The sequence below is a fragment of the Poecilia reticulata genome, chromosome 18, assembly GCF_904066995.2.
Source record: "Poecilia reticulata chromosome 18, P_reticulata-male-v2, whole genome shotgun sequence".
Lineage (NCBI taxonomy): Eukaryota > Metazoa > Chordata > Actinopteri > Cyprinodontiformes > Poeciliidae > Poecilia > Poecilia reticulata.
The window spans coordinates 18,071,779-18,088,169 of record NC_088847.1 but is presented as its reverse complement, the minus strand read 5'-3'; the positions used below and the strand labels follow the sequence as shown (position 1 = coordinate 18,088,169).

Below are 16,391 nucleotides of genomic sequence, written 5' to 3'. Positions count from 1 at the left end.
AACCACAAACTTCAGGGCAGGTTTTTTTGATTTTATTTGTTAAACAAACACAAAGTGGCACAGAATTGTTCAGTTCATAATTAAATGGTTTTTAGGGTGACTCAGTCAGTCTGGGTGAAGAATCTTCAAGCCTTTCCAGGTATCTTGAATTATATTACTTTATATATGAAGTATTCTCACAGCTTAATGGTTTTGCATGTAGGCCAGAAAGTTCAGTGTGGGTCTCGTCTGATCTTGTAGAAATCACCAACAGGTGTCTGCCTCTGTCTTCCACCTTCAGCCCTTGACGACAGTAGAATGTGGCCAGTTCAGTTTTTTTGGGATTGGAAACAAGAAGTATCTGACCACAGGAGCAGGTTTGTCTGATCCTGCAAATCCACGCTGACTCTAATCCGAAACTACAAGCTACAATTAAGAGTCAGGATGTTATTAACTAAGCATGGGAACCTGAAGCCGTATGTTATGGGTGTAAGCAAGAAATAAAGGTGATTCAGCACTGAAACCAGTTTGATGTGCAGCGTTGCCAAACACAGAGAACCTGACCATGTCCCATGCGGTCAGGTTCTCTGTCGTGATCAACACCAAATCGGTCGTTTTCTCTGAAACCAAACAATTCCTGACCTCCTGAATTTGCTTCAGACTTTGTAATATTTTGTCCTCTTTGATTTTGAAGCACAGTTCTAAGTGCCTTGTTAGTTGTTGGGTAATGAGTTGAGCTTTCAGTTTCTTCGGGGTTGAAGATGTTGGGTACTCATAGCAGCTTCAAGCCACATATTTAACTGATATTGCAGTGAGTTTGTTATATCTTGTTGCTGCTTTTATGCAAGTTTATCAGATGAGTTATTTCTTGGTGGTTGATTAGAAACGGTTTGTAATTATTGATGGCCTGACTTGAAAATGGGGACATCTGATATTTACTGATGTTATATGTATTTCCTTACCCTTTGGACACTGAGAAAAATAAAAAAAAAGCAACCACAGCATTGACATTGCTTCTCTGTTCCACTTGAACGCCCCACAGTCCTGAGCTGCATCGCTTTTTCAGTCACATGACCAGACAAATAACACATGACCAGCCCCTTTCCCCTTCCTGAAACACATAAACACAAACAACAAGATGGAAACCATGCACTCCCCCCCCCAAAAAAAATTCCACTTTTTCCCTTTTTTTTATTTTTCTGAATTGCACATTTTTTGTTCAAATCATTTTCTGTCAGTTCAAAAAGTTTGTAACTATGGAATGAATTAAACAATTGGACATATATACAATAGCCAAAGAAGTACAAATTTACTGTTACTCAAGTTTCACAAATATAGCAAAGTGCTGCGGTTTGGCAGAACGCTGAATTATTACAAGGCATTTAAAACTATTCAATCATCATATTTGCAAAACAATCATGTTTTTTCACCTTTTAGGGAACATCTACCTTTAAAAATACTTTGGCGATTAACTCGACACCAAGTATGTGACTCAAAAAAAACCCACAGACAGAAAATCCTTGGTCAGGACTTTTATTTCTTCCATCTGTAGTATCATCCACCTGCTTCCACACACTTTCTCTCTTTATTTTTATTTTTTTTCTGCGCTTCCTCAATAGAAATGAAAGTTTGCTTCGTCATGTGGCGCGAGAAAACCTTTGGCAACCTCTCGCCTCGCTTCTGTTGATTTATTGAAACGTTCAAGAGTTAGCAGGTGTCGCTAGCTGCTGCTGCCGGCTTGTGTTTTCTCCAGGTTTCTGGGTATAACAAGTGTTTGTTGCATGTGGCTGATGTCGGTTTCGAAGCAGAAATGTTTACAGCAGTTGAATAATGGTAATAATTGTGGAACACTTTTGTCAAACGATTTTCAACTTCAATTCTTGTAGTCTGAAAACTCACTATTGTGTTTAGTGACAATTTTCACCTGTATCAGCTTCGGGTTGAGTTGTATGTCTCCCCTGATATTTGCTTCTATGATATACTCTAGTAATTCAGCACTTTGAAGAAAGATGAATTTGACAGTTCTTAAAATTGCTAATGTTCGATTATTGCTTTAAACGACAAATCTTTATATCTTTTTCCAGAAATATGAACAAACGTCTTGCTACTTTGTGCTTCTCGCATTCCCTACGTCAGTGAAGTACTGAGGTCTGCTGTTTGCAGCCCGTACAGATGAGCTGTTTGACTCGAGGATCCTTCAGGAGGTTTTATCATCTGATTCTGTTACCCTTAAATGATTAAACAGATTACAGATTTGATGCCACGGTGGAGGTTTTGAGTTCCTGCCGTGCCCGAAACGCTCCAGTGCATCCTAATACATATTAACTTGAGACAGACGGCGTCCAGCCAGAGATCGCCGAGGTGGATCTTGTGATCTAAAGAAGGAAAACAAGCTTTTAGCTAAGCGGTTTCCCTCCTCCCGCGGCCCTTGCAGCGTTGTTTTGCTTGTTTTCTGGCCGAGCTGGAAGAAGTGAAGTTGGCTTGTCGGGCTCTCCTGCTCGCAGTGGAAAGAATGCTCTCTGTCTGCTGTAGCTGCTCTGCTCGGCGCTGCAGCTCCTGGTGCATTGTTGCTCCACTTCAAAAGGTTATATTTACCAGCAAACTTCAGCCAGCGAGTTGGACCCGGCGCTGGCCTTGTGTAGTCATGTGCGGCCTACGTGGAGGCGTCGACTGTTGATGTAAATCATCAAATGCTTCAAGTGCGTCATTTTCTGCTTCAGAAACCACACCTACCCATGAAACGCGTGCCTCTGCAGTTTATGCATGCATCGACGATGATTGGCTTTTGAGAACCTGCACTTAGCTTTGGAGCTATTATTTAAAAAAAAGAAAAAAAACTACAGTTGGTCTAAAGTATGGACCAGAAAACTCGTGGCAGACGGGAGCAAAAAGTTCTGGCAAAGTTTCTTAAATGTTTGTCGTACCGCAGAAATGACACACTTTTTGCACGAACTTGTAAATGCTTAACATTTCTTTAAATTGCAATTATATTTGGGACGTGAAGAGAAGACAATACATGGTTTTCAAAAAGTGTGTCTTTACTATGATACCACTAAATAAAATCCAGCGCAATTGGAGTCAAAGTCACTTGGTGATCTGCGTGAATCCAGCTGTTCGCTAAAGGTTTATTGGACATCAATGAACAAACGGCGTTGTGAAGACCAAGGAACGCAGCAGACAGGTCGGGGGTTATGGTGCAGAACCTGCAGCTTAAAACAATATCCAAGGCTGATGACGTCTTAATGGACACTGTTCAATCCATCATCTGAAATTAGAGCATCCAATAGGGGCCGCGCAACTCTGGAGGAGCTGCAGATCCTTCTAGGAGGATCTGATGCAGGGCATTAGTGACGCACAACTAATGGCCTCTATGGAAGAGTGGAAAGATTCAGATCAATGCTGAAAGAAAACCAAAGTCAGTGACAAACCATGAAGACAACACGGCAAATGTGTGGCAGGCGGAAGGTTCTGTGGCCAGGCGAGACCACACTGCAACTTTTTTTTGGCACAATCCTAACATAAACACACGCACGCGCACACACACACACACACACACACACACAACACAGTGAAACATAGTGGGGAAGCTCTTCTTTAGCAGGGGTATAAAGACTTTTTTTGTAAGGCATTTCAATTCCTAACATGCATTTATCTATGTTTTAACACAGATATCTTGTTGACTACTTCTAGTCAAAAAAAAAAAAAAAAATATATATATATATATATATATATGTGTGGTTTAAAAAGCAGAGATAAAGACCTGCTGTGGACTACAAGTTTTCTGCTGTTTGCAGAATTTGTTTTCTCTCTCAGCTCTGCAGAATGTTGATGTTTTTAACTGATAATGTCTGCATATCACTCAACTTTATCCCGAGCCGTAAAGCGGACATACAGCAAACTCTTTTTTGTCTTAATGCTATCAGTTGTGCCTTAGTAACATGTTTAGTTATTAGTTTATTTCACCATGTGCCTGGTACATCTACAGCTTCTGGTTGTTTTTCTTTTTCCACCCTATGTGGAGCTACGCTCTGTCTGTAGTATCTGGGTTTTGCCACCTTGGCAGCTTGCGCTGAGTCTGGCAACTACTGCTGACACCATATTGTGTTGACAGGTGGCAGGGAGCGCCACTTTGTTCTCCAGATCCTGTAAAGACCAAAGCTACTAAGTGCCACTTGAAGTGGACCGTGGGTTTACACACCATCTCATCCTGGGACCATTTTTTGGCTGCATATTTATGGATGGAGCAACCTGTCTGCAGCACAATTACAGCATCTGCTGTAAATTTCTTTTTACATTTTTTATTTTCTTATTCGCTGTTATCTTCAGCAGCTGCGTTAGGGAAAAGCTGTGATCAGATGTGCATGGCAGAGCTCGTGCAGAAATAACGTAAACAACGCAGCGTCATCCGTTGTCCGGCGTTTTGCACGCTCGCTTGTGCACAGAGGGAGCCTCTTTCACGCCTGGGGAACGAGCCTCCAGACTCTTTTGTGTGAAACGGATGAGATCATCCTGGGGCAGACCGTGAGGGGATGCAGCACGAGTTTACTCCAGATATATAAAAACAAACAATGACATAAAGTAAGATTTTTAAATGCAGTTTTTAATGTAAGGATGAGCCTAATTTTAAAGATGGCTCCCCGATTGTTTTTCCTACCCTGAGGGTTTGCAAGGTCATTTCTCTCTTTATCTTATCACCAATAGACAAATGAAACTGCGTTTCTTGAGAAGCAGAAAGACACTAGAATAGAAAACTGAGGAATTCAGCGGTGCAAAAGGCATAATTTTAACACTAGTTCAGATTCTCAGCAGTTTCAGAAAGTTTGCGGAGAAGGTCACCAAGGTCATTGAGTTTTGTGCCACTTCTTGTTTCAAACACACAATTTTTCTGTTTTTGTTTAAAAAATTTTTTTTACATAGTTTAACAAAAATCTTATCCTTAATTCTTAAAAAAGAACCTTAGTCCAAATTAATTATATAAACATATGTTGCTGTAACCATGGATTCCTGTATCACAACTGTAAAGTTCAAGTTTATTTGGACGGCACAACAAGACAGTTCAAACTGGACAAACCAGTTTGTCCATTTTTTTGTTTGTTTTTACAATGTATACTAGGGTATTTATTTTGCCAGTTACATATTTTTTAAGGATGGAAATGAATAATTTAAAACAAAAAGAAAGAATCTGGGTAGAAGTAGAAATTGAACGACGTTCTCCGCCACGTTCCTTCAGCAATTCCAAAACATCTTGGACAGACGGTTTGGTCACTCCTACGACTCCTACAACTGTACCAGTTCCTTATTTCTGTGCTGAAAAGCTGTTTATGCTGGAAGTCGTGATTCATTTTATGTTGGAGCCTCCCATTACAACCTCTCTGGTTTTATCTTAAGATACACAGATGAGCCTCCTCCAAATGGGGTTTTTGTTTTACTGAGCCAGCTGGAGTTTAAGGGCTTTTTCTTTTGAGGGTTTTTTCTGCCATTTGACTTTTCTACAAATTTGAATAATTAATTTTAAGACACATCTTGGACACATATTTGGATTATTTGTTCAGATATTTAGATGTCAACAAAGCAGTTAAATGTTGACTTCTTGATGGGGCTTTCAGGGTTTCCCACGGTGTATTATAAGCCTGGCGGGCCACCAGGCTTTACTGGTGCCACCACCAGACTTAGCATTGTTCATTTATTTTAGTTTTTTTTTTTTTTGTCTTTTTTTTAAGACTTCATAGGTGTTAATCTTCTAGTCTCCCAATAACGCATAACAGTCAAGTGATATTTTCAAATTTCCTCTTAACTTTAAACATTTAACTCAAGAACATGACGGCCGTCTGCCGTAGCGTCCCAGGCACCAGGGTTAGCAAGTTTTCTGGGGTTTTATAGCATCTCTTGGCTTCAGCTGATGGAGATGACGCCTGGCTCTTGCAAAGCAATAAAGAAAACTTGAATGATCTGGGAATAATTGCTTAAAATAATCTCTTAAAGAGAATAAACACTGCCTTTACAGTCTTTACAGCCTGTGTTTTCCGGTTCTATATTTGCAGCCTGACGACTGTAAAAACATCTCATGGAAATCCTTAGTGAGCTTTTGGATCCAAACTTTTGAAAACAGATTGCCTGGACAAGTACGATGTTTTCACATGAAACATTTGTCTGATTTCTGTAAATAAATATGCACGCATCCATTTTTGATTGCCAGTTTTCCATATAAATGGATATCAATAAAATGATCACCGTCTCAAAATGTCCTCGTAGAGAACCGCATAAATCAAGCTAAGAATTGTAGTACTGTGGCAATTAGCATTAGCAATTCATTTACTTCAATATCGAGGAAGATTTCCGGCGCGCGTCGACTTCAATGAAAGCTGCGTAGTGTGTTGGTTTGTCATCATGACCCTGCAACACTGAACGCAGCCCAGACAAAGAGGTGACACTCGATCATCAGGACTCAGCAGCTCCACAGGAACAGGTTTTCAGACGGCCAAGGAGGAGCACAACACCACCTTTCAGCCTTCAGAGGCAGCGGCTCAAGTTACAACACAGACATTTATATCCAGGAAATGTAACGTGCTAGCTTGACTCGGTTGTTTTACCCTTTGACCCAGTTTTGTTTGTTTTTTTTTTACTTGAAAGTGACTCCTTATGTTTGTGCTTACTTCTGTTTACAATCCCTTTTAAAGCTTTTAAGTCTCAATTCCCCTTCCCTTTCTGGGAACCACCGTGGGTTTTATTTGTTTCCTGCATATTAAAATGGATAGTTAAAGGAAGCCATGTCTACCACTTTATTTATTACACATCTAAAGCGGCAACCTATAAGTGTGTCTAAATGTCCTTGGAGTCTGAGAGCGGACTGCTCGGAACGTCAGCTACGCTCAGGGTAAACTTTTGAGATCGATTTCCTGAGGTAGGGTAACACTACTCTGCTCCGGGCCGAGCAGCCTGGCATTGTTGGAGGCCGGTTGCTATGGCAGCATCAGTGTTTATTTATCATGGACTACCTCAGAGAGAGAGAGAGAGATTTTATGGTTGTGGGGGGGTCTGGTTGAGACTTGAGGGGTTTTCGGTTGGGTGGACGGTGTGAAGTCCGTCAGGAGTCGGGTTCATTTCCGTAGCGGTGGTGGTAATTTGTGAAGTTTTGGAGAGAGACTTGCCACCAGAAAGTGGGTGGGTTTTATTCCATCTCCCATCATCTCATGTGAATGTGAGTGCTGCTGGGTGAATGTGGCTCTAGCATAAAAGCTCTCTGAGTGGTAATTAGGAAGCTCTGCATAAGGTCAGTCCATTTACGACTAAGAAATGCTGTTGCAGATCGAATCAAATGGCAAATAATGCATTCCTTTAGTACACCGTGTCTGAGATGTCCCTGCTGAGGATGACCACATCCTATTTTTTCATGACCAAATCTGCATTTTTTAGCAAAACCTGTACAAAAATTTGTTAGATGTGTGAAATGTCTAATTAATCAGAGTTTTTGCAGCTGCATAATCTTGTGCTGAAAGCATTGGAAAAACTCAATTTCCATTCTTCAGCTTATCTGAGGTCACTTCACGTGGGAGGGAACCTTAGACATTCCTCTTTCCACAGACATTGTCCAGCTCATTTCAGACTGGATATTTAGTCCTAAAATCCAACTTTTAATTTAAGTTAATCTGTTCAGCGGGAGGAAAAATGCATTTTAAAAAAAAATCATAATTCTGCTGAAAGATCCATTTATGACCTATATTTCTGCTGGAGGCCACCTGATGTTTTTTTGTCTTTATATCATTTTGGCATTTCAAGTAGTTTCTGATTCCTTGCCAGGTTCTCAAGATATTTGGAAAACAAACAGGCCCACAGCATCACAGACCCATCCTTTTTAACAGCCGGCATGAGGTTGTTCTCTACACTGACGCACCTACAGTTTGTTGTTAAAAAATTCAGTCTTATTCTATACTGTCTATTTATTTGTCTGTCAGGATTGTCTATCATTGTGGAGGGTGCTAAAATGAGGCAAAAACATCAGCTGTGTGTGTTATGAATAGTTTTGTTAATTGTTGGCATTTAATTACTTGTCTTTTATTAGCTTAATTGCACAAATAAATCAAGTGGATCTGGTTATATAATTAAAATCCTGCATAAGAGAGGTTTGTGCGGTTTGCTTAATGTCCTCTAGTTAACTATGTTCTGTTTTATTTGTTTTTTATTTGCTGGTTTTCAGACTTCAAGCTCTAACAGAATTGTTTGTTGTCCAGTAAAGTGTGTGCGTGTGTGTGCGTGTGTGTGTGTGTGTGTGTGTGTGTGTGTGTGTGTGTGTGTGTGTGTGTGTGTGTGTATACACGTGTGTTTTTTCTCTCCTGCTAACTGTACTTTGTTCCCCTGCTGTGATGCTTTGTGGTCAGCTGTGTTCAGGCTTTCAGAGAACTGGATGACTCAGTCCTGATGTTTTTTTTTTTTTTTCTTTTCATTTATACTAACATTACCGTTGCAGCGGAGGTGAAATGTCATTTATGTTGGTGCTCGAAATGAACAGATTGTCTCGTTCCTCTATTCCGTGTTGAATACATTTCCTACTTGACGTTAATTAAACACCATGTTAGTTATATTTTCCTTACCTTTGGTTAGTCATATAAAAAAAAACCTACACCTTGTTTCCTCAACAAAAGTGCTGTAAATATGTTGGTTGTGCATACTCCCAACAAGTCTTGCATTCATTTGGTGTAACATTATAATTATTAGAAGACTTAAAGCTCTTAAAAGATGCTGCTCTTTGTGCACAATGCCCGGCCATACAGCAGGGATGATGAAGCTCCCGATGTCAAGTAAAGCATTAACTGACGTTCACACCAGCATTCAGAAATGTCCTTTCATTTCTGAAATAAAACATCGGCCTTGGTCTGTTTCACACTCTGTGGTCCTTCAGTTGAAATATATTCTGCTCTGCAACACATTTCTTTGCATAGCTTGTCGTTGGGCTATGCAAAGATTATCAGCAGTAGTTAAGTAATTGTTGGTTATTATGCCTTGTTGCCACAGAGCGGTGCGGGATTGATTGATCAAAGAGATGTTAAACCCAAGCGCCTAACGTGGCGTCAGGCTACAGCGACGACAAAACTGAAGCACTGTGTTGTAGGCTGATGTTTTTTCTGTAGCCTGGTCAATGGACTGTGTTGTGTGGTGCCAGTAGCTCCACCCTAACCTGCACCTACTGTACTATTGTCCTACGGAGCCATGACTGAAGGGGGCAGAGGAATGGTGTGGTACGGGTTGGTTGTATGAGCCGCTTTTGCAATGGAAACAAGAAAAACTTCAACACCAAACAGTGGCGTTTTCAGTCTGACTTGTTATGGTACATTTGACCATTTTCTAAGAAAGATAACCCCTTTGAATTTCCGATTGGGGTGAGTTGAGCTGAAAATTGTTCCACTAATAATTTTATTTTTTGGTTAGAGGTTAAATCTGTAAACGGGAATGACTATTTGAAGCTTTGAAAAACCGTTTTCAGTGCCAGTCGTTCAGAATCGGATGGGAACATCAGAGTCAGCAGATCTTCATATCTGGACTGCAAGCAACAAATAACAGCTGTCTAGACTTAGCTGTCCATTCCTGTTTGACTGCATGACTTTTTTCATGCACCCACATACAAAAGAAGACCAGACACTCACTGCCTAAATCATCAGAAGTTCATTCATTATCCAGCTTTAGTCAAAGGATGTTAAACAGGATTGTTTTTTTTTTTCTTCAGAGAAAACAACGGGTCTAACAAGCAGCTTCCTTTTGAATAGGGGTTTGACCAGTGAGCCGTTACCATGGATATGATGCAGTAAATCTCTTCAGAGCAGCAAGTCTTTGCTCCGAAGCTACAGTTGTGCATCACACTCAAAAAGAAAGCCGGAGCCAGTCAGAATTAGTGGGAGGCATGTCGCTGAGAGGGTTCTTTATTGTGTCGTGGAAAAGAACATCTGGAGTCAATTAGAAGGAGAGGATGACAGGATGCCTGCTAAGCAATGGATTTCCATTCAACTTGATCAGATTTGTGTGGAAGGAATCTGGTGATCCATTGCACTTTCAGCGGTGCCATTTGCTTTTTTTTTTTTTTTTTTTTTACTTTTTATGACACCGTTAGACGTCTATTGCGCTCTTAAGAGTTTCCTTGACTTGGAAAGAAACAGGTGCTTATTTCTGGCTAACGACTGTAATTGCTGGGAGGAAAGTGAAGCCAACTTCAATTTAATCCGTTTGAAGGGTACGTACGCGCGGGCGGCCAAGTCTAGATCGAAGGAAAAAAGCATAAATTTAAGTAATTGTACACACAGTTAGTAAAACTCAGCATCAGCCAGTGGAGCCTCCTCTGCATTCCCGTCTCCAGCTCAGAGACAACATTAGCAATTACTCATGACTTTTGTGTTGCTTATTTATTTATTTTTTCTTCAGCTTCGTCACCTTTCCAAATGTCACCGTTTTCTGATTGCGCATCCAGACGCCTGTGGTGTTGAGCTTGCAGTGGCCGTCCAAATGGCTTTCTATTTTTTGTCCCTCTGCCACAGCTGACTCACTGCTGGAAAAAATGAACTTCCTGTGGTGGTTCTGAAAGCTCTTTGAAAATGAAGTGCTGGCTTTTTGGTAGCCTTATTTCTGTAGAACCGTTTTGACTTTTTATTTTCTCTCGCCGGCTTTCGCTAGTTTCACCGGCTTCTCTATTGCTATTTAATGTACAGTTGTAATTTGTTTTTGTTTTTTTGTTGTTTTTTTTTAATCGGTGTGTTGTTTTTTCATAGGTCATCCTCTTTTAATCATGGTTTCAAAACGGTTTCGTTGCAAATGATCTAAAAACGGGGAGAGAGGCAGCTCTTGGAATTAAAGAAATTTACCTGATTAGTTTCTAACTTTTTGACACTCTCTTGGTTGTCATTGTCACTGCTGTTAATTTGGCAGTAAGCTTAACTGCTGCTATTTTTGTGACTTGAGGCCAAAGACTTTGGGCAAAAGTCATTATGGACGTTCAGGATACACTGAACTGTTATCAGGAATAAACTGCTATCAAAGTTTGGGCAGACGTCAGTATCTGACATTACTGTTGTTGACCAGCGTGTATTTGCATATTTACTTATTTCACACAGAGTATACATAAAATATTCAAAGAAAAATCCAGCTTTTGAAGCTAAAGTATAACCTAGCACGGCATTTATTGGCTGGCATTTGCAAAGCAGCCAATCCAATAGCGCCGTTTAGTTTTCTTATCTGATCACATTTGGATTCTTAGTGCAACGAGAAACAGCTTAATTGCCATTTTGTAGCACTGACTGATTTTATCAGGTTTAATTTGCACATTCATCTTCACTGACTCCTCCGTGCATAATGCATTAAGAGTGGGGAAATTCACATTTAGCGTGCAGAAATACACATTTATGCCTGTAATGAGTGTCATCAATATGAAGAATTACCAGTAACACTTACCAAAGGAGATGTAGAAGCTGATAGAAATTAGAAATAAGCTATAAATAAGTGGTCCGCAGTTTTAAATAAATGCAACGATTGGACGGGAAGTATTTAATTTTAATAAAGAGAAAATAAAAGCGGCTCTCTGTCAAAATGAACCACTACTTTATCATCTTTTTTGAAAATACAACTAATTTTATTGTTTTCATATCAACATAGACAAATCAAATTATACATGGATGTTAATATTAGCCTGTATTGTATGTCTAATTACTATAAATTTGGTAGCTGGTCTCCAGGCCATCAAACCTGTTTATCATCAGGTAATCAGTGGCATTGATTACCATCACCTGCTGCTTTTTCAGCTGAAGCCACAAATCTGTTCTTGGATTGAATGGTTTCCTTCAATACTAGACCTTGATGGGATTGGATTTAGTCGGTTTTCAATTTGGAATAACTCCTGGTGAATTTAACTCTGTTAAAACGCTACGTTGAGCTGTCCCGATCCCCACCTGTTAGGATGAATTAGTTCAAGCATGTTTGGTTGAAATGCTCCAAAATTGACTGGCGTCATGGTTTTCTCTTTCAACGCTGCGACCAGTATATATAGTTATAACTCGATGCCATCTCTGGATATTTATAAATGTCATATTTCTCTGTGTGCCATAGAAATATGTGCTCTCACATTTAAGTAACTGGTTGAAACGTGCTGCTTTTCAGGCGGAAATGGTATAACTGATCCGTGAGTCATGACTGCTGGGGAAGCTTCGTCTCATTGCTCATCGGTTTTAATTAAGAACGAGGAACTTCCTGTAGAAGTAGTTAAAATACTCGCTGCGATGGGCTTGAGGGATGTTGCAGTTTGAGAACAAGCATATTTTTTGCGGTTTCCAGTTGTTCCACCCACATTGAATAACGTATTTTAGCTGCTTTACGTCCTTTGATTTAAAGTCCAGGTGACGTTTCTTAGCATTCTTCCCAGTTTGATGACTCTTCCTTGACTCTCTGCTGACACCAGAGCTTTAACTCTCCTGGCGTTTGGAGCGGCTCTGTGATATACAGTGACAAGAGTGTTTGTGGAGATCCAGTCTCTTTGCCGCTGCTTTTGTTGTTCTGGTTTGTTTACTTTGTTGTAGTCCAAGAGTTTTAAAGGATCCTTTTATTGCCTCAGCCACAATATTTATCCTTGTGTGTTTGCGTCTGTCTGAGGTTCGAGAACGTTGCTTTTTAAGTTTCAAATGTTTTAGGTGTAGTTGTTTATGGAGATGAATGGACTGCAGCGTGATACGCACGCGGCTTTACCCAGATTAGGATGTAAAATACACATTCAGATATTTCCTGAGATTGTGGCAGAGGAGGTTTCATCTCATTAGAAGGGCAAAAACACTGCTGCGTTAATCCCCCCCCCTCCACCCAGTTAATTTTCCGATTCTCAATCCTCAGGTACGCCCAGCCATGATCGAGGACAAGGGTCACCGTGTGACCGACTACTTTGTGGTGGCGGGCCTGACCGACAAGTCCACGCCCCTGGAGCAGGACCTGTCGGAAACCAAGTCCGGCGGGCCGAAGGCGCCCATCACCGACCTGGCTGTCATCAACAGGTCCGCCGGTGAAACCGTCCCGGAGGGCTTCACCTGCATCGAGAACACCTACAGCGGCCAGCCGGCCAACCTCAACCATGGCAGCCTCAAGAGTCCAGAGCTCTTCCTGTGCTACAAAAGGGCCCGGGAGAAACCGCCGCTCATTGACATAGGGTGAGTCAGAAATGTGTTGGAAGCTCCTAGAAAGTTCATATATGTGCAGTGTCAATCATAAGAAATTCATACCTCGCTAACTTTTAAATTTTTTTCACATTCTCATGTTACAACCACAAATTTCAATTTAGTTTATTGAGATTTGACTCTTTGTTCCTGCAAAGGAAACGTAGCATGGAGAAAAATCACTGGGATAGAAGCATGGACTGCAGTTGGAGATCAAAGTGTATTTGTATCAGAATGGCCCAGACCGAAATCCATCTGAAAATATGCAGCCAGATTTGGAAAAATTGAGCTTCACAGAGACTCTCCATCCGTCCAACTGACTCCAAAGAACAAAGGACCCGCAAATTGACGCGTAAACAAACCCCAAAACACTTGAACTGTGGTTTTTACAAAGTATCCACCCTGCATTCACATAAAGTAGCATAATTTCGTGTTACTTTGTGTGAAGCCGTCCCATAAAAAACACCCCAAAATACACGCAGATTCGTTGTTGTAACATGACGACGTGTGAAAAGCTCCAGGGGTTTGAACACTTTGACAAAGGGAAAAATGCCGAATTCCTAAATGTCTTTTTACAAATAAACGCTAAAATTTGGAGATAGTTCATCATCTGTTCACACAAGAGTGTTTGGAGTTGTTTATCAGTTTGAAATATCTTATTTTGTTTTAATCTCTTTATAAAGAAAATCAAAGTGAGTCATGTGTTTCATATTGTGGGGGAAGATTGGCAAGGAATCACAGATTACATTCAGAAGAACAGTTTTTTCAGCAGCAGGTGAAAGTGTTGTGGTTCGGTTAATATTTCCTTCCGATTTCATCAAAGGTTTTTCTTTCGCAGCCACACCTCTCTCTCTCTGTTCATCTGCCTTTTTTTTAGGGGACTTTATGTTCAACCTCATCACCTGAGTAAATATAGATTTCCTCCTACAAAGGAGAACAAATTTAATCTGCCTTTTCAATCTTAAATACCGCATCAATCTCAGCATCCAGTACATGTATGTCAATGGGCTTCATTCAGAACAACAATACAACAGCCTGAGGCGTCCCAAGTTTTCCACACCTTACGTTTTGTTTGTCCCGCTAACAAAAACTAGGGTTTCCAGTTTGGAGATGTTGTCACGGTGCTCAGTCATTCTGACATTTCCGACTTCCCTTCACCTTGTAAAGCTACGACTTACTTCCAGTCGTCTTTGAGTTTATTCTGCTTGAGGGCCAGGTGGTGCTACAAGCCAAACATTAAAGACCAGCTGTGCTTTCAGAAATAACTCGGTCTTATTTGCCGTGTAGAGTTGGGGTGGAAAATAAATTGAAGCACATGCAGATACTTCACGTTTCCAGTGGAGAGGATTAACCTGTGACTGATTTGATAAAGGTGATTATTGTTTTTCAATAGAAAGCTGTTTCAGGAAGTAGAGTAGTCTACCACACTGTGGTTATAACACTGTGATTTCCCTGCCTTTTCCAAGGAAACCAGGAAACATACTCTACATGTGTTAGAAAATATAAGTGTTGCAACAGAATCATTGGTTAGTTTATGTTATTTAAAGTCACATCTTTATTTTGTTTTTTTTTGCAACTGAAAGCTGTCCTTCATGTTCATTTCAAATGTTCTGACAGGCACTTGACAGCTAAAAAGGCGTCTTGATCAGAGTCACTCATTTGTTTTGAATTTCTACATTTTTGAATCACCACACTTTGGCCTTAAATTATAACCGCAATTAAAAAAATGGCATTTTTGTTGTGTTGGCCTGATGGCAATGTTTTAAAAAAAATTTTTAATCTCATTTCTCTCAGTTGAATTGGCTGAGGAATGAGCTAATTCAACTGATACTGCAGATCTCTGAAACTGCAGTATTGATAGTTTGCACATCCTTTTGGAAACAATAACTCCCCCCCCCCCTTGAACATTTGGAATTTAAAAGAATAACAAACTACAGTGTAATTCGTGGCCCTCTCGGGGGCACCAGATGTAATTTACTCAAACTGTAAGGTTTTGTACCTCAAAGAGAAAATGTTGGGCAGAGAAAGCTGGAAGGAAAATTTGAGTTCTCAGGGGGAGGAAGCTGCATACAGACAAAAACTAATACTCTTTTCATTGCTCTGATTTACTTTTTATAGTCTTTATAGCTGACAATTGTTAAACCGTCTAGTTCTTTCTTAAAAGAGTTTAATTAAATTTTGCAGACGATGAATCATTCATTCCTCCGTCTGCTACCTCTGCTTTGAGGGAAGCGTTCCCAGCCCCGGGGCTCTGGAGCATCCCGCTCTGCCGTGCCCATTAGAAGCACATTTTTGTTGCCTAAATGAGAATTTGTTGGCAACTGTTCCTTCCTGGCCTCTTTAGGTTCGTCCTGCACTCTTTTCAGGATGAATGGGGCGTTTCAGGACCTTTATATCTGCCAAGGCTGGCTTTCACGCCGGCTTACGATGACAAAAAAAAAAGTATGTTTTAGTCTCGGTGTAAGAGGGGATGCTGTAGGATCTTTTGGCCTCCCACTCGGTATTGTCCAGATGGAAAGAGAAGACGTGAAGCATGCCACTATAGAAGCCCTCCAGTCATGTAAAATATCTAACACAGTGGGGCTCTGATTGCTTTCCTGACTGCATGTAAGATGGATTAAAACACAATATTTGGGCTGGAGGTGTTAAAGTTTTTGTTCTGTTATGAGCAGGATGTGAGGATCTATTAACCGTCCCGCTTGAACGAGTCAGTGGAAAAAATGTCTTAAATCACAGAGTCAGGAAACAAACTAACTACATTAACTGGCATGTAAAGATGCTGAATCCAGTGTAAAATATCACGTTTAGTCTATATTCCTTATTCTTATTTGCGATGCTTTCTTGCGCACACGGTGTGGAAAAAAAGAAACCACAATGCCCGTTTGTCAGTGGTGTGGCGGTCAACGCCGTTTGCTGCTTGTTCCTCTTGCTCACAAGCGTCTTTCTGATTTCGATTACTGCAGAGTGCTGTATGAGGGCAAGGATCGTCTGATCCAGGGCTGCGAGGTCGTCCAGGCCACGCCGTACGGACGCTGCGCCAACGTCAACAACAGCTCCGCCAACTCGCAGCGCATCTTCGTCACTTTGCGCCGCGCCCCTCCGGTCCAGCCTCAGAATTCCCTGGCGGTGACGGACATCTGCGTGATCATCAGCAGCAAGGGCGAGACGCCGCCGCACACCTTCTGCAAAGTGGACAGGAACCTGAACTGCGGCATGGTGGGTCACAAGCGCTTCTCGCCC

The 16,391-nt window shown here is 40.9% G+C and overlaps 1 protein-coding gene across 3 annotated transcripts in view; it reads left to right on the top strand.

Moving 5' to 3' along the window:
• dennd4c (DENN/MADD domain containing 4C) overlaps positions 1 to 16,391 on the top strand; it is a 39,007-nt gene that overhangs the window by 2,818 nt on the left and 19,798 nt on the right. For all 3 annotated transcript variants that reach the window (XM_081599002.1, XM_008435868.3, XM_017310555.2), the window contains exons 2-3: positions 12,835 to 13,145; positions 16,115 to 16,367. In XM_081599002.1, the coding sequence (XP_081455128.1) occupies positions 12,847 to 13,145; positions 16,115 to 16,367 (552 nt within the window). In that variant the 5' untranslated portion in view covers positions 12,835 to 12,846. The remainder of the gene's footprint in view (positions 1 to 12,834; positions 13,146 to 16,114; positions 16,368 to 16,391) is intronic.